The sequence below is a fragment of the Eurosta solidaginis genome, chromosome 2 (assembly GCF_040869045.1).
Source record: "Eurosta solidaginis isolate ZX-2024a chromosome 2, ASM4086904v1, whole genome shotgun sequence".
Lineage (NCBI taxonomy): Eukaryota > Metazoa > Arthropoda > Insecta > Diptera > Tephritidae > Eurosta > Eurosta solidaginis.
The window spans coordinates 290,791,161-290,816,586 of NC_090320.1; the positions used below are offsets into that span (position 1 = coordinate 290,791,161).

A 25,426-nucleotide genomic window follows, 5' to 3' on the forward strand; every position below is an offset into this window, starting at 1 on the left:
TGCGACCCGAATTTTAAGTGCAGGACTTAAGTTGAAATTTTACTAAATTTGGAAATTAAAAAGCTTATATTTCATAAACTAAGAGTTTCCTAGAGCTGCGGATTCCATTTTGGTGATTTTTAGGACCCCCTCAACCCCTACTAATCTACAAAAGTTTGAAAATCATGGCATCTTAAATAAAATCCAACCCCAAAAAAAAATTTTGTTATTAAAATTAAGTGTTGCACCGTCTTGTAAAACATAACTCCCGGAATTGTCGTTTTCAAATCCCAAAATCCAGGCGCTGCAAAGGATTTTCGGGATTGCCTGGTAAAGAGAGAAAATAAAGACTCGATAGTGTTATCGATAGCTTGCGAGCTCTATTAATTCGATATTTTGGTCGTTTGTAAATAACAGCTGACGATTTATCAATCTTCTACAAATCTTGGATTGCACAAATTTGGTTATAACAATGACGGATGAAGCACAAATTCCAGAACAAATAATAAACAATAAAAATAAGCATAGCGTACGCTGCAATTTTTGTTATTCTTTAATACTGAAACCACTGCTAGGAGAATATGTGGAGCACGAGGTAAATGCATTTCCTATTAAAATGGAGACTTCTTCATGGTGGTTATTTCTTTTTCGTCTATCTTATAAATTTAGTTTGAAATGCCACTAATGCAGCAAAAACACCGAAAAGAAGCAGAAATTATAGAAACAGAAATGTTGAACAATTTTTGGTGCATCGATGATATATTCACATTTGAGAATATTGGCTTTTCAAATACAGTAGATAATCGTAAATTTTTGATATGCGCTGACTGTGAAATGGGACCTGTGGGATACCACGAAATAGCAAATAAAAAGTGTTATGTTGCATTGAAACGTGTTAGACACGGTAGCGAACCGGATGCAGTGCTAGAACCAGAAGCATGCGAAGTAGAGGGCGTGTAAAATGTTTGTTTAGCAAACAACAGAAACAATTATGAATAGAGGAGTACCATTTCCACGTTTAAACGACTAGATATTAAAAGTGAAAAACAAATGCCATCGAATTTTTTTTTGTTGTTTATCTATAACGCATATGCATGTATCTACAATGTATACATTTTCTCCAACTATTGATTGTATCCCTTAAACACTTATGTAGCATTTCAGTAGGAACATATCTTATTAAAAAAAAACAAGTATTTAAATGATTTTGTATGTAATACTACTAAGACTAACGGTTTATTTTAATGCAAGCATTTTTAATCAAATTTTTAAAATATAATTTCAAGCAAATAAATAACATGACACATTCTGGCTGTGTCTATTTTATTTTAAATTGTATCTTCTATATGTGTGTGAATAAATATTATACTATTCCTAAAGTGGAAATAAGATAACTGCGTATTGTAATGTGAAGCCACTTCCATATGTAGAAAAAACTGTTAAAGAAAATTTTCGAAGGGGTTTTGCCATTGGCGTTATGTTAACAGTGCACTTTTGCCATTAATGGCTATCATCGTTGTTTACACCTTTTGCAGTTTAAGTTCAGAAAATTACAATTTTAGTTCAGAATTTCCAATTTAAATTCAGAAACTTACAATTCAAGTTCAGAAAATTACATTTTTAGTTCAGAATTTCAAATTTAAATTCAGAAACTTACAATTCAAGTTCAGAAATTTACAATTCAAATTCAGAAAATTACAATTCAAGTTCAGAAATTCCAATTTAAATTCGGAAATTTCCAATTCAAGTTCAGAAATTTGCAATTCAAGTTCAGAAAATTACAATTTAAGTTCAGAAAATTGCAATTCAAGTTCAGAAAATTACAATTCAAGTTCAGATATTTGTCGGGTATTTTTTTTGATCCAATGGAATTAAATGTATGTAAGATGGTATCTATGTGTGAAGGAAGTATTGTACATCTTAACTCCTTTAAATCAAATAGCCAATAGCAAAGAAAAATAACTCTCGCTAATAAGAAGCAATTGCAATGCCATCCAGCTTTATTCTTAGCGTGACAACCATTGATCTGCACTAAGTATGACAGCAGTGATGAAGAAGATATGACGACTTAAACAGTCAACGGAGCGTCCACACTTCCGGAAGTAATGTATAGGTACTGTCTGAATAGATCTTGGCGCTATATGTCAAAATATTCCAACATATCCGCCATCATCATCATTCATCATGAATGGCACTTAATCGTGATTTTGGCAGTTTCGTAACAAATCATGCCAGCTTTACCTGTTTCGCGGTAACTGACTGGGATTGGGAGCACCATAAGAGGTCAAGTCTTCCTCCACCTTCGCAAATCTGTAGAGGTCTCCCTTCCACTGCTTCCAAACTGCTGTTTCGACTGAAGTACTTTCTTGGTCGTAGCGTCATCATGCACTTGTTGGAAAGAATTATCCTCCATTTGATTTCAAGGTTTGGGATGTACACCCCTTGAAGAAAACTTGGGGTACGCTATACCCAAGCCACCATTTTGGCAACATGGTCAACGAAGCATCAACACTTCCGCAAGTAACATATAAGTATAAAATTAATTAATTAAAATAACTTTTGAAAATTAGCACCCTACTTATAAATTTTTGAATTCGAACTGTAATTTTCTGAACTTGAAATGTAATTTTCTGAACTTGAATTGTAATTTTCTGAACTTGAAATGAAAATTATGCACTTGAATTGTAATTTTCTGAACTTGAATTGTAGTTTTCTGAATTTAAATTGGAATTTCTGAACTTGAATTGGAAAATCTGAAATTGAATTTTAAATTTCTGAATTTAAATGGGAAATTCTGAACTTGAATTGTAAATTTCTGAACTTGAATCGTACATTTCTGAACTTAAACTGGAAAAGGTGTAGATGCTAGTAGATACTTAGTTCGGAAGGGATTGCTCCCTGTTGTTGTTCAATATATTGCGAAGTTCGTGTCAACTCGAAGTCGCGTCAGCCTATTTCCCCCAGTGTGTGAGGACCCCCTTTCTCTAATGACGACCACGAAAATAGTTTTTATATAACTATAGTTTTTATATGACTAGAACGTAAGCGCATGACTTGAAATGTTTAGATTTTAACCGGAGAATGTATCGTGAAGCAGAATACTGACATCACTGAAAAGTTTACCCTAAATGTCACTTCTGTTGTCTAATCATTTATGATATATATTTTTTAACACTTTGTTCATTGTTCATTATATAAGATATTATTGGAAGGTTATACTTTACTTGTTTTGGATTACTAGAACATGCAACATCATCTATGATCATCGTTGTTGTTGTTGTAGCGATAAGGTTGCTCCACGAAAGGGTGATAGCTCGACCATCCCGGGAACAATATATATGGCCACCTTAAACCTTCAGGTAATTCCACCCTTCCAAACCCCCAAGTTGCATGAGGAGCTTGGGATCGCCAGAGCCTCACCTGTTAGTGAAACTGGATTCGCCGCGGTAATGTGAGGTTGACAATTGGGTTTGGAGAAGCTATATATTGCGCTGAAGTGTTGCGATACACAGCCCCTTGAATCTGGTATTTTAGTCGCCTCTTACGACAGGCATACCTACCGCGGGTATATTCTGATCCCCTAACCCGCTGATTATCATCTGAAATTATGATAACGAAGTCACTTCAGAAATCACAATTTTACTATGTCTCATATCAATCTTTATACATATATGTATAACTTGATGTTTTTGACAATCGTAACTCATGGAGGATTTTGAAGCCGGGTTCAGGCATGCCGATCAAGCTTAACTTACCAGCGATTCAAACAGCTCACTACATCCGTACATCTGTTAAAAAATTTGTATTTACGTCGCATCCAACTAAGTGTTCTAGCCTGTTCAGCGCGACTGAAGACTTTCGAGGTTACCCTATTTAATTTGTTGCGTCCCTCCCACTTTCGAGGAATGTTTTTGTCTTTCCTACAACAAGAACACCAAAACTGTCATATTACACTTTACACCTTATTATGCTAAAACACTGGAATTCTAAATATAGTTACAACAAATTTTAACTCACTGTTGTCGCTTTGCCCTAAAATCGGACCACTAAGATAAGAGGACCAATTGGCGAAGGTTGGCAGAGAGAAGAAGCGACTAACCGTTTAAGCGGTTAGGTGCCAATTATGTAATTAAGATAAGAGGAATGTTACAGTTATGGATTGTAATATAGAATATATGAATCCGGCTCTATCGGATCGGCATCTTCTGGTGTAGGCCGACTGACGCGGGGCTAGTATATCCCCTGACATATTTTAGTAATTAATGATTTGGTACCATTAGTAATACATCATGAATTTAACTGTCAGTGGTTTTTGGAGGATCTTCTGGTCAAGTTTGTATAAACATATGCCGTGTTTTAGTTCCGTCTCTCATCGACAAATCAACAGGGCAACCCTGCAAAAATTGTTGGATTACATGTTCCATTTTCTTCTTGTTGGAGTACTCTAACAATACTCCTTTGCAATGCGTTTGCGGATCACCATCAGCCGATTATTGCTCGTTTTTTAACGACAGTGATCACGACACGATGACGATCGAACAGAGTTGCCAAAAGTAAAATATTGCATACAAATAACTGATAATAAAATTTTACTTTGGCAACTCTGATAAAATGCAGCAGCGCACTGGTTTTATGTATACATACTATAGTATAGAGAAATATTAGTTTCTTTATTCATGCAAATGGTAAATAACATAAGAATATTCGTAGTATAAAATATAAAAGTTGTATTGCCCCTCTTCATTTACTTTCATTTTAAATTAAATTCACTCCGATAATTCTTTCCGACAACACAATTCCTCTTTAGTACTTTGGCATATGATCCTCTGTGGGTGCTCTATGGAGTACTACAGTGAAAGTACTGTGGAATGTACTCTCACGTATGTACTCTATGGAATACTCACAAACAAAGCGAGAGTGGGATCACCTACTCCTCTCCTAGGACATCGTAATGTTAATTGGAGCACATTTTTTGTATGAATACAGATTAGATTTGGAGCAGTCCTATGCTCCCAAAGGAGTATTCCTTACATTATTTATAGAGTACTCGCGTTTTTTGAAGGGAAGATGGCAATATCATGCATTTTTAGGGATGAAACGGATTTTTTTTATTTTTATTTAATTTTTTTATTTTTTGTTTTTGCTATTTTTTTTTTATCTTATGCTGTTTTCCCTAGCACTTTAAAATAATTTTGTCAAATTGTTGTGCTGGGAAATTAAATAATAAAATACAAAAGTATTATGATCACTTCCAAGTGGGACTGTAAAACTTTTCATTAAACCCGAAGACCATTTAAGTGTGCAAAGTTACACAGTTCAACAAATCATTGTAAATTTTACCAAGTAGCGCAACTAAAAAATCGGTGAAAATTAGGTTATTTATCTCAAATTTTAAAGTGAGATAATCCTTCCGAATTTATGTATATATAATATATAAGGCGTTTTTGTTGTTATTAAAACAATATTTTTATTTATATTAAAGTTTTTATCATTTGTTTTTTTAACTTTGAAAAAACTCCGAACACCATTCCTTCATTATATGACATTCATTATATGACACTGCCATACACTCTATTCGCAACATAACCTCTATTTAAGCTGCCTTCTCCGTTGGAAGGACCAGGTGGAAAACGATTTAAACTCCCTTGGTGTGACCAATTGGCGCCGGTTGGCGGAGCGAAGGAGCGACTGGCGCGCCTTGTTGGACGGCCATAACCGTTTAGACGGTTAAGCGCCAATTAAGTAAGTAAGTAAATAATGGATAACACCTCTCCCTTTTATGTCTGGTTTTTCGATGAAAGTTTCAACTGCAGTTGAAGTTGAGGTCAGTTTACTTTAGACGCATTCATTGTATTTTACCGCTCATCACTGTTTAAGTTTATTTTTATTTTTATTCGATGCCACAAGTAATGTAAACTCGCACTGGTCCTGTGTATCCCTTCTACATTGTTGTTAGGTAGCACTGATATGCTAAAAAAAACAGTTTCTGTAATGGCTTTCGTATTTATTATTCTACTCCTATTTTTTCAAAGCGGGTACAAATTTTACCCTCTTTTGACCGTTGAAAATACATCACTACCGTTTCTTCTGTCTTTTTTTATTTATGGTGATTCCACCATGGTGGGACCTACATGTTTTTTAAGGGCCAATTAATGGTGACTTATAACCATAAAACCATAACCAGATCAAACAGCTGATTGAACCTACCTTATGGAAATCAATGTAATCGATTAATGGTGCCATACCATAACGCTAACGCCATAACCATATCATAGTCAACCAATTGGTTTTTGGTTTCTCGCCGTATCCATAACTTAAAAATATTTGAGTTGGTGAATTTAATAACTTTTTGTAGATTTTATTCATTGTTTTGGATACGTTACGACTAAGAGACTTATTTTTTGTGGAATATTTTTGCAATTTTTTCGCATTTTCTTCATTTTTATGAAATTTTCACGATTTTTAGTTTAAGGCACCATTAATCGTTCACATTGGAGATGGTTATGGATATGGTTAAGTATGTTTAATTAGCCCTTATATAAAAAAAAAAAAAAAAAAATGTAAGGCACGATAACCTCCGAAGAGGTTTCAGGCCGAGCTTCTCTTCCAATTTTGCGTCACGCACATTCTTCTTTTATGCCGACTCCAAATGGCATCTGCAAGGCAGATGAGTTTTCACTGAGAGCTTTTCATGGCAGAAATACACTCGGAGTGCTTGCCAAACACTGCCGAGGAGCGATCCCGGTTAGACAAATTTTCTTCTAATTGAAAAACCTTGTTTCTAAAATTTTGATGTTCCTTTGCCCGGGGCGTGAACCCAGGATCTTCGGTGTAATAGGCGGACCACGCTACCATCACACCACGGCGGCCGCCCTTAGCCCTTAAGGAAGTTTAATTGGCCCTTTTTTCACTGAGAAGCTTTAATGGCAGAAATATACTCGGAGTGTTTTCGAAATCACTTCCGAGGGACGATTAAAGAAATTTTGTTTCTAATTGAAAAAAATGGTTTATAAATTTTTAATGTTGAACCCAGGACACTCGGCGTGAAAGGTGGATCACGCTTTGGACGCTATATGGATGGTTACAAATAAAGAAAACGCCACGAACATTGAATGATATGAATGCTGAAATAACTAACCAATTATCAAGTTCCATTAAAGGCTATACAGCAGATGCTATCATAGAAACCAGATTCTTATCAAATTTCATTAAAATTGGTAGATTTTTATTTTTGGAATTTTTTTTTGTATTGGGTTTGGTTGAATGGCACGGATGTTAGTCCATAAAGCCAGGTTGTATATCAGATGGCTCTTTCTTCAGATTGTTGTTATCATCGAAGTGTATATGTAATTTTGGCGCCACTTGTACACAATGGTAATACCATAGAGGCCAGAACCATGTGTAGCAGCTTGCGATTTGGTATTAATTATTGTAATTGTTCGTAATTTCCATTAAGATTGGTTTTTAAATGGCACCACGCCAGGTTATATTCAATTTGTCTTTAGGTTAGGTTAGGTTAGGTTCAAGTGGCTGCCGTCCACATTGGAGTGGCACACTTAGGCCTTTATAGGCCCATTGTGAAACCACACGGATTTGTTCCTACTCTCCTAATCAAACCACTTCGTTGAGTTTATGGATTTACGAGAAACATCTTTCCCATAAAACGTTGCCTTCTTCTATCGAGCGCTGGACATTCACAGAGTAGATGCCTAACAGTTTTAGGTTCTTCTTCGTTGCCGCAGCTTCTAAAATAATCACTAAATGGAGCGTCAATCCTTTCCGCATGCGGTCCAATACAAACATGACCCGTAAGAAGACCTACAACTAAGGAAATATCCCTCTTACGGTGGGTGAGAAGCTCTCGCGATCTCTTCTCATTCCATTCCGGCCATGTGAGTTTTTCCGTGTGGCATCTATCATGATGCTTCCACCTGGCTCCCGCTTCCATCAGGTGGAGAGCGGCATGACCAACCTCTTCCAGGATAGCGAAAATGGAAGGGAGGTACCCTTTCTTGCAAGCTCATCCGCCATCTCATTACCTGGTACGCCCTTATATCCTGGAACCCATACCAGATGCAGAATAAACTGTTCACCCATCACGTTTAGTGATCTGCGACAGCATACTACAGTTTCAGAATTAGCCGTAACAGAGTCAAGGGCTTTCAGTGCTGCTTGACTGTCTGAGAAAATATAAATGTGCTTCTGAGAGACTCCCTTCAGAATAGACACCCCCTCCGACCCTGTTATCCAGTTTAGATCCATCAGTGTAGATCTAAATGCTGTTAGTGGGCCAATCAGGGTCATTCACCCACTGTTCCTTCTCAGGGATTGAAATTGAGAAATCTGTCCATTCTGGTATGCAGAATCTGTCGAGAATTTCAGTATGTTTGCAGTGCGATCATGTGGTCAGTTTCCTCAGCCTGATAGCTGCACATGCTGCATATTCAATGCCTACTATATATATGGGTAGTAGGTTCAGTATTACATTCATAGCCTCCGTTGGCGTTGTGCGGATCGCTTCGCTTATGCATAGTAGTGTAGATCATTGCACCTTTTGAAGAGCAAGAACCGTCGAGGATTTATTCAGGGCGGGCCACCATACCGCCACTCCGTATAGCAATATTGGCCTAACTATGGCCGTGTATATCCAATGCACTATCATAGGGGACATACCCCATTTCCGTCCAATTGCCCCTTTACATGTGTAGAGGGCAACCGTGGCCTTACGGACACGTTCCGTGGTGTTTTGTGTCCAGTTAAATTTCTTATCAAGTGTGAGCCCTAGATAGTTGGCGGACTCACTTAACTTAAGCACTGTGTTTGCCAGCACTGGAGTTGAGATACGTGGTATCTTATATCTCCTCGTAAAGAGCACCATCTCTGTTTTATTTGGATTCACGCCCAGACCATTATCAACGGCCCATGCTTATCACCAATGCAAGGTCGTCAGCATATGCTATAGCTTAACAGCCCCTCCCCTCCTCCATGTCCTTTAGCAGCTGATTCACCGTCAAGACCCACAGCAGAGGGGATAGGATTCCACCTTGGGGAGTTCCCCTAATGACGAACCTGTTCACCGATACCCCTGCAAGTTCTGCTTGTACTACCCTGCATAGCAGCAATTGGTGCACAAGACCCACCAGCTGAGATTCGATGCCCAGATCAGTCAGTACCTTAATGAATGAGTCGGGTTTAATGTTATTGAACACTCCTTCTATATCTAGGCTGCCAGGCAGTATTCCTTGAAGGAGAACGATCTCTTTATGCACAATGTAATTTCGTGCAATGCCGTTTCCGTTGATTTACCCTTCATATAGGCGTGTTGTGCTTCAGAGAGTTGGTCATTCACTGCCTCCCTGATATATGTTTCCATCAGCCTCTCCATCATCTTTAGTTGAAACGAAGATAGGCTGATGGGTCTGAAGTCCGTAGGCTTCGCGTGGCATACCTTGCCTGCCTTGGGAATAAATACCACTGTAGATATTTTCCATATACTTGGGATGTCATTTAGTGCCACGACACCTCCTATTATAGCATATAGCCAGCTAGTGCTGCATTCCAGTGACTGTTGCAGTTGTATAGGTGTAACTCCGTCCGGCCCTGGAGTTTTGAATGGTTCAAAAGATTGGATGGCCCAAGATATCTTATCTCTTGTAATTAGGTTGTGCAGTATAGGTTGCACTGTTGCTTGTGTCAAGCTTTGTGTATCCCCTGGTTCGTTCTTAGCTGCACCTGGAAAGTATGTATCCAGCAGTAGATCCAGGATTTCCTCCCCAGTTTCGGCCCACGAACCATCAGGCTTTTGCAAGCATCCTGGGGCCGTATTAGCCGATCTGGAAAGTGCTTTCCTGAGTCTACCCCCTTCAGACACTGTTTCCATGCTGCTACAGAAATCTCGCCAGGAGGATCTTTTGGCTTTCCTTAGCTCAAACTTATAGTTTCTAAGATGTTCTTTGTATACTTCCCAATGCTGTTCATCGCCAGAGGCTTTAGCTGCATTGAAGGTGGTCCTACTTAACCTACGAAGGTTTTCGATTTGTGAATTCCACCATGGTGGCTTCTTTTTACCCCTTTGAATTCTCTTGGGACAGACTTTATCTAGTGCCTTGCGGCATGCCCCGGTGAATTTATTTACCAGTCTTTCCAGTTCTGGTATGCTACCTGGTGTTTCGGGTACGCTCTCAAGTGGCAATATCTTAACTAGTTCCCTATTGTATTCTTGCCAATTTGTATTTTTAATATTTCTGGCGGCAGCGCTCTGCTTTTGACCAAGCCTAAGTCGAATTGGATGTAACGATGGTCAGAGAATGAGTGGTCCTTAAGGACCCTCCAGTATCTGACCAACTCTTCCGCATCTTCTGAGACTAAGGTTACATCGAGAACTTCCCTTCTTGTTTTTGTAATAAAGGTTGGTTCAGTTCCCCTATTGCTTATGGTTAGTCTAGAGTTTAGGATGAAATCAAAAAGTAACTCACCCCTTTCGTTTTCGTCATTACTCCCCCAGGTGGAGTGGTCCGCGTTTACATCTCCTCCCAGTATCAGTGCATCTGATGTAGCTTCCTGACGGTCGACGTCGGATCCGTTTTCTCATGGGCTAGATAAATTGATGATAGCCTGATTTGACCCACACTCAGGCTCAGGCTGATCGTTGTTGTGTCTTCATCACTAAATTGAGGAAGAAACAAAACATTAAGCTTGGTACTAACAAGTATACACGATCTTGGCTTTCCCGAGGTGCCACAACATACCAGTGCACATAGGTAGATTTTCAAGTTTTAGGCGACCAAAAATATTTTATTGCCTATATCTTCTTAAAACTGTTTAATAAATGAAAAATTATAATAATTTGTGTAATTAATCGGTTATATTAAAAAAATAGATATTACACTGTGTATCACTAACAAATACCTGCGCAGTGAGGCTATTTTTCTTGTTGGACAGCAACAAGGGTGTATCAAACCCTTTATCTAACCCCCTACCCCCTATCTGCAAGTATCTGCAGCTGGATTTAATGCAGTTGGCAAGCTAATTGTGCCAAGTACCATGTTCAAAACTAACTTTCACTTGGACGGACTTGGAAACATAACAAAACTTGTTTTGAACACCAAAAATAAAAAATAAAAATAAAAAAATTAAACATTTTTTTAACATCCTAAATAAAATAGGTTCTTTATCAATTTATAACTTTTAAAAATCACAAACACCATTAATAATATTAGTATTTACCTGAAATATCAGAATCCATCACAACTACCCAATTCAATTGTCTTAAAACTTAAAATATTCACGTTAAAACATGCGATTTCACATAGGTTAAAAAAAAAACTATAACACGCGTTTCAGAAATAGCTAAATTCCGATTACTTGACAGCTAATACCAGGTATCCGATGGCTGGGAAGGGGTAGAATTATTGTTCCCCTGTCTATTCTTAAGCTGTGGGAGTGCTTTTTTTTTGTAATTGTGGCAACTTTCAGAGATTCAATTATAGCCGCCTAAATGTCTAAAATCTACCTATGTGCAGTGTGTAGCCGGTGAACTTGAGTCCGCAAATGTTTTGTCCTACCAGCCACGGCTCCTGGATGAGGACAATATCAGCTGCCCCTTTAGATGCAGCAGTGCAGCGGAAGCTGTTTTACTATGGTGCATGTTTATCTGGAGGACCCGCACCAACATCGCACACTTTCTCTCCCTCCTTGAGCGTAGAGTTAGCTACATCCTCCATCATCAGCTCCTCCTCCGTATAATGCAGGTGTAACCCGCCTATCCCCATGGATGAGGTAGACGAGGCGTAGCCGTCCAGCGTATCCGGCTCACCCCCATCTGCCTTCGTAACCACGTCCTCGTCGCTACCTTCTTCTTCTGGCTCCAACTCGGCTGCCAAGTTCCTAGCGGCGTTGACGTCGTTACTGTGGACCCTGACAGTCACGGTGTCTAAACCATAATTTATCTCGCCTCCAGTTTTCCTCAATACTGTCAGCGATTCCTCATTCAGTAGGAGGACAGCCTGACGTGTGGCTCTGTCCCCCTTCTCCACGCTGACAACTCTCCAATTGGCGGCTGGCAGCGTCGGATTGAGGATTCTTATATACTGCGTATCCTCTCTGGTTCAGCTGGTTTTGCCGGTAGCCACACCCTTGCTCGTGGCCGTGACTGTATGTCTTTGAAATCGACCGCCCTGAGCTTTGCTCCAGGGTAGACTTCACCTACAGGCTCTACCGTGTTTTTGTATATGGCTGCGGACCTCTCGTCTCCGCATGCCACGACTTTGATACTACCCTGGCACCACCCTGCATCCTTGCATACCGGTGGCGGTACAGGATTGCGCATAAGAACGTCCAGGGTGATATTCGACAGCTCGTCTTTCTTTATTGCGCCGTCTTCCTGATTGTCGTCAACGACCCCTAGCAGGATTTTGTCCTTGACCACTTCTGCAAAAGAGCGCCTATGCACCTTCGGCCTTTTTGGTTTGGTAGGCACTACTGCCGCCGACCTTGTCCTTTTGGTTGCCACTTGTGGCCCCTTTCTTCTGCCAGACGAAAGTCGGGTATCACCTCTTTCGCCCATTGAATCTCTGCCAGTATTTCTCCTACGCTGTCGCTTTCCGCTCTACTCTCGAGGTCTGGCATACGTGCGGATCTGGTTAGGATCCTTGCAGCCGCTCTCCTGTGCTTGTATCCAACTTCACTCGGATTTGGCCGCTCACTAGGCTTCGTGAAGGCCGTGGGTGTCGGGGGTGGGCCACGCGGGGCCTGCGCACCAGCTTCAACCGAGGCTGCATTCTGCATACCTGTTGCGTCTCTGCTAGTGCCAGGAGTATCCCGGAGAACACCCCTTTGCCCTGGCCCCCTGCCTAAAGTTTTGTTGGGGAGAGGGTTCTTACCCGGCATCGCCACTGGTCTTGAACCATCCCCTTTTTTAGCCATATTCTGGCGGTTAGAATGACCCTGCATCGCACTGGTCACCGTTGGTTTTCACATGGCACCCCGCCAGTCACTAAATAAGTGATGTTGTTGTTGTTTTTTTTTTTTTTAATTATTTATCCATGTTCCCAAAAAAGTGAATTTCAATTTTTGCAATAAAAATTGCAGTTTTATGTATGCACCCGTAATTTGTTCCGTTAGTTTGTATGATAATTTCGAGAATTATCTTTAATTTTAGTATATAAATAAATTTTAATTTTCAATATATGGCCTGCTGCCATGTTTTAATCACTGTCCCGTTATGATCCGTTATATATATAGAGCGAGTTGGTTTTTATATGGCAACACGCCAGTTTTTAAACTTCAATAAGCGATCACATATAAACTCTATGATTCCTGTTAGGAGTGCAAAACTACCACCCTGAATTCAGGTCAGTGACGCATTGCATCTCCTAACTCCGCCAAAACGCCAGAAGGAAGCACAAAGCCAACCTTGGGGCATATTTAAATTTTCAGCTCAACTAAAAGAAGCCCGAAAAATTGTAGTTGGGCCGATGATGACACTGTACGACCACTCCGACGAAACGACTAGAACGGAAAGTAAAAGAGCAGGCCAGGATGATTTACAGTTTTTTTTAAACTTCCGTTCTTGGCACTACCATACCTCTACTTATAGTGTGCCATCAATTTATTGCAAATTTTGGCAACATTAAACCTTTAAGCAATTTTGTTTTTAAATTATGTTTTTATAAGTATATTTTTAAAAGGGGTGGTCCTCGGCAGATTTCTCCCAGATTTATATAACACCAAGGGCGATACGATGATATCAAAGGCTTTTGATTTACCACTTGGAAAACTAAAATTTTTTTCTATAAAATGTGGGCGATGCCACGCCCATTTTACAAAAATGTGCTAAATTTCTATTTTGCATCAAAAAGTTTAATCACCTACCAAATTTCACCACTTTATCCTGGCAAAAGCCAGAAAACCATGGCACTTTACTACATGGCATAGGGAGTAATCTCTCCACCCTTGTCTCAGGAGGTGATCCGCCAGCTGTCTGAATGCCAGGTAGGTATCTTAGCAATGCAAGGAGAATTAAACAGGGTAGTGCCCTATTCCCACTTCATTTAAGAACTCTGTTCCAAAATGGGGTATCCCAGCAGACCTGCTTGATGCGGCTGATTTTTCAAGACAGTTAATGGAACATATCCGTAAGCATCACCATACACATATACATAATTCAGCCGTTTTATGTGAAATAATATGTGGGGGCCTGCAAACGTAGAATTGCTCATCAAACATATTCTGGTAACACAATAGACAAATTGAATCTACATAAGTAAGGTCTTTATTGACCAACCAGTTCAAACTAACCAACATTTTCGAGAACGGGAGAATCATTTAAAAAATTTTTTCTTTAAAGTTGCGCTATAAAACAAATTTCCAATAATAAAAAATTCAATATTTGTTTTGTTCATTAAATTTTATTTAAATTTTTTATTCAAAATTTTCATAAATTTTAAATTGTTTATTATTTTGTTTTAATAATCGCTTAAATTTAAAAAAGAACGCACTCGAAAATCAAATGTGAAACACATTTTCAATATATATCAGCGATTTTCTTGTGTAGCAAACTATAACTAATTTTTGGTTTTAGCTGTTTGCTTTTGCTTTTGTTTTTTAATATAAAAGCAAAAACGAGAAAAAAATTATGAGTTTACACAATTTTTGTTGAATTTATTACATACATACGTATATTAAATTTAACATTAGTTATGCACTAAATATGACCTTACACAAAAAGTCGTCACTTGGCACCAAATGCACTGTGGCGTTTTGTTATTGTTGCAAGTTTAAATAGAAGTGTTGCAAAAAATTTGCAAACATTTTTTTTTGCTACATACAATAATACAATACGGTTGGTGGATTCACACGGTTGGTACTACATTTTTGCTGTTCTTGTTTAAATGTGGGTTTGCTCGAATTTTGACATTTAAAAAAAGTTTATTTATTTTTTTTTGTGGGTTTTTTATTTGGCAGATCTAAAAAAAAAAAAATTTTTTTAACTATTAAAAAAAAAAGAGAGAACAAATGTAAAAAAAATTTAAATTGTTTTAAAGAAATTTAACAAAATTTATTAAGGTCGATTGAATTCTTTTTATAAAAAAAAGTAAAGAAATCACCTACTTTTGTACGTATACGTAAAATTGGACTACCTTAAAAAATGGAAAATCGAAAAACGAAGATAAATGGACAAAATAAAATTTTTAAGCATTAAAGATACAAATTTTTTTTTGAAAATAAAACTTGAAGTTTGAATGGAAATTTTTTAAAATTTGCTTTTATTTTTTAAAACAAAATTCTAGTTAAAAAATCAGGCTATAAATATGCTTGGTTTCATAAGCTGTGTGTTGTTACCTTTTTAATTGATCTATGGTTAAACAAAGTTTGTTACTAAACTTTACCACATTAAAGCTTTCATATATAAATTTGTTTTGCACATTTTCTTAAATATTTTCTACTAATTGGGCAACATATGAACAGCTACTGAATTTAATTATTTTTATTATTTATTGCATATTTATTTATTTTTTAACAATTATTGTTATTTCGTTTACTGCCTAGAAGAGTACTAAGATTTTATATTTTCTCCAATGGAACTGGGCGTGACGTTTTAGCTGAAAAGAAAAAATAAAAATATTTACATTAATTTTAAATAAATTTTTTTTTGTTTTAAATACATAAAATATTTAGTATTCGTTAGAGCTTTTTATTGTTGTCGTTTTATCTAACGTTAGTACTTGAGCCTTGATATCTTTCAAATCTTGCGCATCATCTTGCGATATGAAATGTGTGGTGAAATGCGTTTGGAGGGACTCTTCATTACAATGTGTCCTCTTTCCTTATTAGGAAGCCCTGGAATACATCTCCCCAATAGAGGTTCTTTCTTAGTCTAGCTGTTTTGTAATGGATTTTAGCCCTCCTTGCTTTCCGCAATTTTGCCAGCTTAAAAATCTCTTTTACCTGCCTTCTGCCTAGATTCGGTTACTCTTAGGCCCGGGTTTTCAGTATTTGGTTAAGCTAAGCTTAAACTAAGTTTTGCTTAAACTCTAGTCAAATTTAAACTCGAGTTGGTTCATTTATTATATAGATAATTTGTAGATACGGCAACAGCTGGATTTTGTTTACCCAACAAACATGGAAAAAAATTATCCAGCGAAATTATATATATAGCTCCGGAAGTGATATCCAACATCATTTTTATAACTTTCATGAAAATGAAATGGTATATTAATTTCGTCACGAAACCGAAAATTGTAAGTCCTTAAAGGAAAATAGATAGACCCACTATTAAGTATACCGAAATAATCAGGTTGAAGAGCTGAGTTGATTTAGCCATGTCCGTCTGTCCGTCTGTCTGTTTGTATGCAAACTAGTCCATCAATTTTTGAGATATCTTGATAAAATTTGGTGAGCGGGTGTATTTGGGTGTCCGATTAGACATTTGTCGGAACCGACCGGATCGGACCACTATAGCATATATCCTCCATACAACCGATTTTTCAGAAAAAGAGAATTTTTGTAATATCTTACCCAATTTAACAGATTGAAGTTTCAAACTTCACCATATACTTTCGTATATTGCACATATTGTTGCCTGAAAAAATTTATGAGATCGGTCGTATATATAGTATATATCCCCCACAACCGATTGTTCAGATAAGGAACTTTTCGTAATTACTGCCCTATTTTAAGAGCTAGAGGCTTCAAATTTCAACGAATGCTTACGTATATAGCATATATTGTTGTCTGAAAATATCATAAAGATCGGTGGTATATATAGTATATATATGGTGGTATATATAGTATATATATATAGTATATATATATATATATTTTCGCAAATTTAAGCCCCATTGTAACAGCTAGAAGCTTCAAATTTCACCGAATATTTACGTATATAGCATATATTGTTGTCTGAAAAAATCATAGAGATCGGTTGTATATATAGTATATATCTCATACAACCGATTGTTCAGATAGGAAACTTTTCGCAATTTCTACCCCATTTTAACAGCTATAAGCTTCAAATTTCACCGATTGCCTACGTATATAGCATATATTGTTGTCCGAAAAAATCATAGAGATCGGTTGTATATATAGTATATATCTCATACAACCGATTGTTCAGATAAGAAACTTTTCGCAATTTCTACCCCATTTTAACAGCTATAAGCTTCAAATTTCACTGATTGCTTACGTATATAGCATATATTGTTGTCTGAAAAATCATAGAGATCGGTTGTATATATAGTATATATCTCATACAACCGATTGTTCAGATAAGAAACTTTTCGCAATTTCTACCCCATTTTAACAGTTATAAGCGTCAAATTTCACCGATTGCTTACGTATATAGTATGTATTGTTGTGTCAAAAAATCATAGCGATCGGTGATATATATAATATATATATGATGGTATATATAGTATATATATATAGTATATATATATTTTTTTTACGATTTCGGCCCCATTTTAACAGCTAGAAGCTTCAAATTTCACCAAATTCTTACGTGTATAGCATATATTGATGTCTGAAAAAATCATTGAGATCGGTGGTATATATATTATATACTTCATATAAACTGTCATTTTGACCCCTTTTTTACGGCTAGAAGCTTCAAAATTCATCAAATTTCACCAAATAGTTACGTTTACGTCATGTATTTTTGAAATAGGTGATTCGTAGTCATAGTTTTTACATGCAGACCACAAAAACCGTGAAGCTTTGCATCCTCACAGAGATTACCTACCTATTTTTATACCTTTCATGAAAATGAAATGGTATATTAATTTCGTCACGAAACCGAAAATTGTAAGTCCTTAAAGGAAAATAGATAGACCCACCATTAAGTATACCGAAATAATCAGGTTGAAGAGCTGAGTTGATTTAGCCATGTCCGTCTGTCGGTCTGTCTGTTTGTATGCAAACTAGTCCCTCAATTTTTGAGATATCTTGATAAAATTTGGTGAGCGGGTGTATTTGGGTGTCCGATTAGACATTTGTCGGAACCGACCGGATCGGACCACTATAGCATATATCCTCCATACAACCGATTTTTCAGAAAAAGAGAATTTTTGTAATATCTTACCCAATTTAACAGATTGAAGTTTCAAACTTCACCATATACTTTCGTATATTGCACATATTGTTGCCTGAAAAAATTTATCAGATCGGTCGTATATATAGTATATATCCCCCACAACCGATTGTTCAGATAAGGAACTTTTCGTAATTACTGCTCTATTTTAAGAGCTAGAGGCTTCAAATTTCAACGAATGCTTACGTATATAGCATATATTGTTGTCTGAAAAAATCATAAAGATCGGTGGTATATATAGTATATATATGGTGGTATATATAGTATATATATATAGTATATATATATATATATTTTCGCAAATTTAAGCCCCATTTTAACAGCTAGAAGCTTCAAATTTCACCCAATATTTACGTATATAGCATATATTGTTGTCTGAAAAAATCATAGAGATCGGTTGTATATATAGTATATATCTCATACAACCGATTGTTCAGATAAGAAACTTTTCGCAATTTCTACCCCCATTTTAACAGCTATAAGCTTCAAATTTCACCGATTGCTTACGTATATAGCATATATTGTTGTCCGAAAAAATCATAGAGATCGGTTGTATATATAGTATATATCTCATACAACCGATTGTTCAGATAAGAAACTTTTCGCAATTTCTACCCCATTTTAACAGCTTTAAGCTTAAAATTTCACTGATTGCTTACGTATATAGCATATATTGTTGTCTGAAAAAATCATAGAGATCGGTTGTATATATAGTATATATCTCATACAACCGATTGTTCAGATAAGAAACTTTTCGCAATTTCTACCCCATTTTAACAGTTATAAGCTTCAAATTTCACCGATTGCTTACGTATATAGTATGTATTGTTGTGTCAAAAAATCATAGCGATCGGTGATATATATACTATATATATGATGGTATATATAGAATATATATATAGTATATATATATTTTTTTTACGATTTCGGCCCCATTTTAACAGCTAGAAGCTTCAAATTTCACCAAATTCTTACGTGTATAGCATATATTGATATCTGAAAAAATCATTGAGATCGGTGGTATATATATTATATACTTCATATAAACTGTCATATTGACCCCTTTTTTACGGCTAGAAGCTTCAAAATTCATCAAATTTCATCAAATAGTTACGTTTACGTCATATATTTTTGAAATACGTGATTCGTAGTCATAGTTTTTACATGCAGACCACAAAAACCGTGAAGCTTTGCATCCTCACACAGATTACCTACCTATTTTTTATTTTATATTTATCTTAAAAATGGTTTAGATATGTTCAAGTTTCACCAAATGCTTACGTGTATAGCATATATTGTTGTCTGAGAAAATCATAGATACCGGTGGTATATATAGTATATATCCCATACAACCGATTGTTCAGATAAGAAACTTTGCGCAATTTCCTCCCCATTTTAACAGCTAGAAGCTTCAAATTTCACTATATGCTTACGTATATAGCATATATTATTGTCTGAAAAAATCATAGAGATCGGTGGTATATATATTATATACCCCATATAAACTCTAATTTTTACCCCCTTTTTACGGCTAGAAGCTTCAAAATTCATCAAATTTCATCAAATAGTTACGTTTACGTCATATATTGTTGAAATACGTGATTCGTAGTCATAGTTTTTACACGCAGACCACAAAAAACCTGAAACTTTGCATCCTCACACAAAGTACCTACCTGTTTTTTATTTTATATTTATCTTAAAAATCGTTAAGTTATGTAGATCTGTTCACTATATATTTCTTATCTTATACATCCGATTATTCGGAGATTAAGAACGGGATAAGATTATTGTTCAGCCCCATTCATGAAAGGTATGAAGTCTTCGGCACAGCCGAAGACAGTCCCGTTCTTACTTGTTTATTTTCTCTTAAACCATTTAGATCATGAGTTGATATCCAACTTCATTCTCCAATCACTATCCAACCATTGAGAAAATTTGTAAAATTAAAAGTTTTAGAGTTGATCTCCAACGTCATTAATATTTTCCAATTGATATCCTAATTTCGAGAGATCTTGGGAAATGTACAGTTCTCAAATGACTATTCAACGTTCAATATTCTTAAATGAATGTTTCTCCAGTTGATATCCTACATTGGATATCGAGTTGAGGTGAAGTTGAAAAACAATCTCCAAGGTGGTACCACCAAAGCAAATAGCTATTTATTGTGAGAAATAAACACCTAATTGATAGCAGCAATGAGGCGTAAGTAATCAAAAATAAATAATATAGGCGGCTGCCGTGGTGTGATGGTAGCGTGCTCCGCCTACCACACCGAAGATCCTGGGTTCACGCCCCGGGCAAAGCAACATTAAAATTTTAGAAATAAGGTTTTTCAATTAGTAGCAGTGTTTGGCAAGCACTCTGTATTTCTGGCATGAAAGGCTCTCAGTGAAAACTTATCTTCCTTGCAGATGCCGTTCGCAGTCGGCATAAAACAAGTAGGTCCCGTCCCGCCCAATTGTAGGAAATCTTAAAAGAAGCACGACGCAAATTGGAAGGAAAGCTCGGCCTAAAATCTCTTCGGAGGTTAGCGTGTCACATTTATTTATTTTTTAAATTATATATATTTCATTTTATTTTCGTGAAAATACTGTAGTATGGAATCTTACATTTGAGTCGAGTTAGAGAACCACAAGTTGTTAATTAAATTTTTTCAACTTAAATAATAGCATTTCTTGCTTTATAATATATTCCCTATTTTGCTGAGTACGCTATGATTCTCCAGTTGAGCCACTGTTTCGAAACAACTCTTGAGATTTTAAAAGTATGCCTAGTTATCAACATGAGCTCTAATGGTACTCAAGCCCAAATGCTTGTTGGGTATATTCCACTCCATTTCGAAAGAACGCAACTGATAGGTTAATTAGAGTTTACCCCCCAGACCGGCCGCTTAAGCTCAGCTTAAACTTCAGTTAAAGTAGACTGAAAAACTGCAGAATAAGTTTAAGGGTAGCTTAACTGACAAACTGAGTTGAACTTGTACTGAAAAACTGGGCCTTAAAGTGAAACATCTTTTATAGGCGGTAATTATTGCCGTCTTTGACAGGTTTGGCCGGAAGCGACATGGGTGTTAGAGGTTTGGTTGGTTGGAAAAGATGGCTTGTGTCATGTGGCTACACATTACATGCAGGACATACATTGCGTATGTCGGTGTTGATTTTGGGTAACTAAGAGTTTAATCTATTATCCAGATCGAAGTTGTGCTAGAGTCACGCGCATCTCCCTGGAAAGTCTGCTTTCCTCAGCTGAAGTTCCATGTATTTATCATTAAGAACGAGGTTCCACGAGCATTCTTCGGCATAGAGTTGGCCGACTCTTCATGACTGGCGCTGAGAGCCTTATGTTCCTTCGAGGCAGGGCCACTTCAATCAGATGTCTCTCACGATGTCCACGTTTCTAAAAATTCAACGGAAGCTATTTGTTCAGCACTTGGTTCCTCACCTTTATAGTGACATAAGGAAACGACCCGTGGCAGTTGTCAGCGTGGTGTTTTGCCAGGCCTGCAGTTTCTTCCAGTGCGTTTCTTTTAAGCTCGACCACCATACCGGAAACGCGTAGCGTACAAGCGGCTGGCCAATTGCTTTATAAGTAGCTTTGAGCTTATCTTTGTCGTTGCTTCAATTGCTGCCAGCCAGGGATTTTGCTATGTCTCTCAACTTAAGGTACAATTTCGGGTGAATTCTTGTCAAAATTTAGATTCTGATCGATTTTTGGATGTAGGAGTGTCAATAGCGTGATGCCATCGACGTGGATATCCAATATGGCCAATATTTGCGACGTCCACGCTGTAAATACGATCGCCGCAAATTTTGTCGGTGATGGTGCCAAATTTCGCGAGGTGAAAATAACTGGAAATACTAGGGAGATATTTGTTTATCTTACAGCAAAGCTCATCAAGAAAAAGGGCAGGACATGTTGCGTTCTCGTAGAGTCATAGGCTCAGGAACCAATAGAAACTCCTTCGGGTGGGGAATGGAACTTCGATATGTTAAAATAAAATAAAAGTTGGGATAGGACACCACTCTGCGGCACCCTTGTTGAATTAGTCTTCGTTTTTATGTTGCGTTCCTGAAGTAGAACGATATCTGCCGCCCACACAGATAAATTCCGTTCCTCGTTATGAGACAGGGTGGAAGGGTAGAAGTGGACAGAGACAAGTTAAAGACAAGCGCCAGGTAGCTAAATCCGTCATTGCCAAGGTTTTAAATCACAGGCATAGCAATTTTGCAAAGCGCGTACTGCACGTTTATTGGCTTATTCAACCTATTTGGCGGCGATGGTAATAGGAGACGCACTGTGTTTATGTTTATGTAATCTAAGATAGCCTAGTGGTTAAGGCAACTGCAGTTTCACCGTGTGATTCGCGGTTCGAATCTCGGTGAAACCTTTCATAACATTACGAAATTGCCTGATGATGATTACGTGGTGGTTTTCGAAATGGTACCATCGCAATATGACAGTAAATGTTTGTTTATTTTCAGTTTCTCTTAGAAAAACATACATAATAATTGAATAATCAATTATTATAAGCCAGTGTTCAGCTCATGAATTCTTAAATAATAAGTCTAAATGCTTTCCTTTTGGGCTCGTTGTAGCATGAACACTTTCATGGTGCGACGAAAGCGCCAAAACCACACAACAGTCAAATTTATAAAAATTTCGATCGAATATTACAAGAATTCTATAAAAATGCTAATTTTTCTTTCAATGAATTAATCCATACTCACCTTTAAAACCAACTTCATTAGTTGCGATTTTTGTTTGTTTTACTAAATTCTATTAGATGCCAGCTGCTCCTTGATTTTTTCCTATGGTAATGTGCGTTTTGTGAATATTCCAGTAGTTAAATAAAAGTTTGAACCAGTATTGAACAAAACAAAACTGTAAATCTATCTACATTTGCGTGAAGGAATAATGCAGCGTAAGTATTCGCAATTTTTGTGTGTTTCGTATGCGTTTCGTATTTTGATTAAGTTCGCATATGCAAAAAAGGAACAACAAATTAAAAAGAAAATATATATAACAACTATACCAACTTTCAGCTACTAGAAATACAAATACCAAAAACGTAATATTAAACAAATCACAAATAAAATTTGTAGTGAATTTCCAAAAAAAATTTCTCATAAGAAATTCGGGGATTAAACCAAGGAACGTTTGAAAAAAGAAAGCACAGCCCAAACGCTAACAGCAGTTAACATCACAACAAAAGATACGCTTAGCGCGCCAGCGCCGTTACAATTGTCCTTGTCACAGGAGCAGACAATTTGACGACCGCCAAAACCGGCGCGTTGATAACAGTAATTGGTTGATGTTTGATTTAGAAAACCGCACGAGCGTATGATACGACTATCTGGTGGTACTGTAAACGTTCAAATAACAAAAAAAAAGAAAGTTATAAAAATTGCGGAAAAAATATTGAGTAATGTAAAACCATAGATTGACACTGCGTTAACAACAATCATGCAGTAGCCAGTTATTTTTATTACAAAAGTATTGCTTTAGCAGTAAAGTTTTACTGCTTAGTCGCGTAATTGCATGTTTGTTTGCATTCGCATTCCTCTAGCATTATCAGTATAAATCTCTAATATTGGCAATCGTAGTAAACAAATGGCTTTTGCATTTCAAACTAAATTTTACTGCAATTTCGTTCGTATTATCAGTTAAAAGTTTCTCATGCCAATTTCACACAGAGGCTTAATGGAATAATTAGTCAAGTTTTCTACATTAAAGCCCTAATTGAACTCAATCCTCCATACGAAATATGATTTCTAATTATCTCATTATTGCTTTATTGAATGCCTAATCGAGTGAAAAATCCAGTCGATTTTGCTTGGTGCTTCAAATTTCATTGTCAATATAACAAATGACAATCAAAAATTAATTATTTTCAACAATTTACGAAAAATAGAAAAATACGAAAAAATTCATAATTAAATTTTTGCCGCATTTGCTGCAAAAGGTAATATGGCTTTTTCGAAACTGGTTAGGTGTAACATCTATGGGTAGTTGCGTATGCATTTTATTTTGATTGTATTTATAGTTAAGAAGGAAACGGCTGCTCTCCATTTTAACTATTTTTTGTAATAAAATAATTAAAAAAAAAATTTTAAGTTAAACGGTTTTATTGAAAACAATACTTACATGAAGTAATAATAATACGAAAAGCTAGAAAATAATTAGGTAGGTCCTAGGTACTAGTCATCACACTCCTTATCAATCTATGGCGTTGATCAGACAATTAAATAAAAGCGTTGGGCGCGTGAAATTTCTAAAAATGTTAGGCGTAGCATAACTTGATTAAGGTTCAGTTGGTTTTACTTATGACTATCAATAGAAATAGGACGTGTCCAACGCTTTTATTTAATTGTCTGATCAACGCCATAGATTGATAAGGAGTGTGATGACTAGTACCTAGGACCTACCTAATTATTTTCTAGCTTTTCGTATTATTATTACTTCATGTAAGTATTGTTTTCAATAAAACCGTTTAACTTAAAAATTTTTTTTAAATTATTTTATTTTCAAGTTTTTAGTCTTTATTTAATTGCCTGTTATTTCTCATTCTATTTAGTTCATTTAGTGACTCATTATTACAAGGACTCTTTCCTGACAATTTGTTACAATCTAAGTCCTCAATACATAATCCTTCCAAAGACTTTACTCGACTCTGCGCCACGTATGCTTGTCCCTCTTCTAACTCCAAAATATTTTGATGTCACTTCTACCGGACTATATGCAATATTTGTTCCAAATATGAGCCAAATCGGGCCAAATAGGTCGCTTTCTATTCATGTATGTATTATGTGTTCCAAATATGGACCAAATCAAATCGGACCACAAATACGATTTTTGTGAATATCTCGATCCTTGTGCCACCTAGCGGCGATTTTTTTTCATAAGTCGCTTTTTATTCTTGCATGTATTATGTGTTCCAAATATGAGCCAAATCGGACCACAAATACGTTTTTTGTGAATTTCTCGATCCATGCGCCACCTAGCGGCGATTTTTTCACAGGTTGATTTCTATTCTTGCATGTATTATGTGTTCCAAATATGAGCCAAATCGGACCACAAATACGATTTTTGTGAATATCTCGATCCATGCGCCACCTAGCGGCGATTTTTTTCACAGGTCGATTTCTATTCTTGCATGTATTATGTGTTCCAAATATGAGCCAAATCGGACCACAAATGCGAATTTTGCGAATATCTCGATCCTTGCCCCACCGAGCGGCGATTTTTTTCACAGGTCGATTTCTATTCTTGCATGTATTATGTGTTCCAAATATGAGCCAAATCGGACCACAAATGCGAATTTTGCGAATATCTCGATCCTTGCCCCACCTAGCGGCGATT

At 36.7% G+C, this 25,426-nt stretch overlaps 2 protein-coding genes and 1 long non-coding RNA gene across 3 annotated transcripts in view; 1 reads left to right on the top strand and 2 right to left on the bottom strand.

The window, feature by feature from the left end:
- The first annotated feature begins 385 nt into the window (after positions 1-385).
- On the top strand, positions 386-1,373 carry strat (RAB interacting factor STRAT). The gene is made up of 2 exons (XM_067770104.1): positions 386-574; positions 649-1,373. The coding sequence occupies exons 1-2, from the start codon at positions 452-454 to the stop codon at positions 937-939; spliced, it is 414 nt and encodes a 137-aa protein (XP_067626205.1). The 5' UTR covers positions 386-451; the 3' UTR covers positions 940-1,373.
- A 385-nt stretch (positions 1,374-1,758) lies between these two features.
- Positions 1,759-4,244, bottom strand: LOC137242851 (uncharacterized). The gene is made up of 3 exons (XR_010950388.1): positions 3,997-4,244; positions 3,735-3,899; positions 1,759-3,578 (listed from the first exon to the last, which is right to left on the bottom strand). It is a non-coding gene; the product is annotated as an uncharacterized lncRNA (long non-coding RNA).
- A 10,123-nt stretch (positions 4,245-14,367) lies between these two features.
- The window catches only part of LOC137241179 (UPAR/Ly6 domain-containing protein CG9338), a 40,590-nt gene continuing 29,531 nt past the window's right edge, over positions 14,368-25,426 (bottom strand). Inside the window, exons 4-5 of the mRNA XM_067768497.1 lie at positions 22,795-23,429; positions 14,368-15,581 (exon numbers count right to left, since the gene is read on the bottom strand). Of these exons, the coding sequence (XP_067624598.1) occupies positions 23,209-23,429 (221 nt within the window). The 3' untranslated portion in view covers positions 14,368-15,581; positions 22,795-23,208. The remainder of the gene's footprint in view (positions 15,582-22,794; positions 23,430-25,426) is intronic.

Excerpts from the sequence above, each read along its gene's own strand:
- strat (XM_067770104.1), top strand. The coding sequence starts at position 452 with ATGACGGATGAAGCACAAATTCCAGAACAAATAATAAACAATAAAAAT. Across the intron at positions 575-648 it reads GAGAATATGTGGAGCACGAG|TTTGAAATGCCACTAATGCA; the intron begins GTAAATGCATTT and ends TTATAAATTTAG.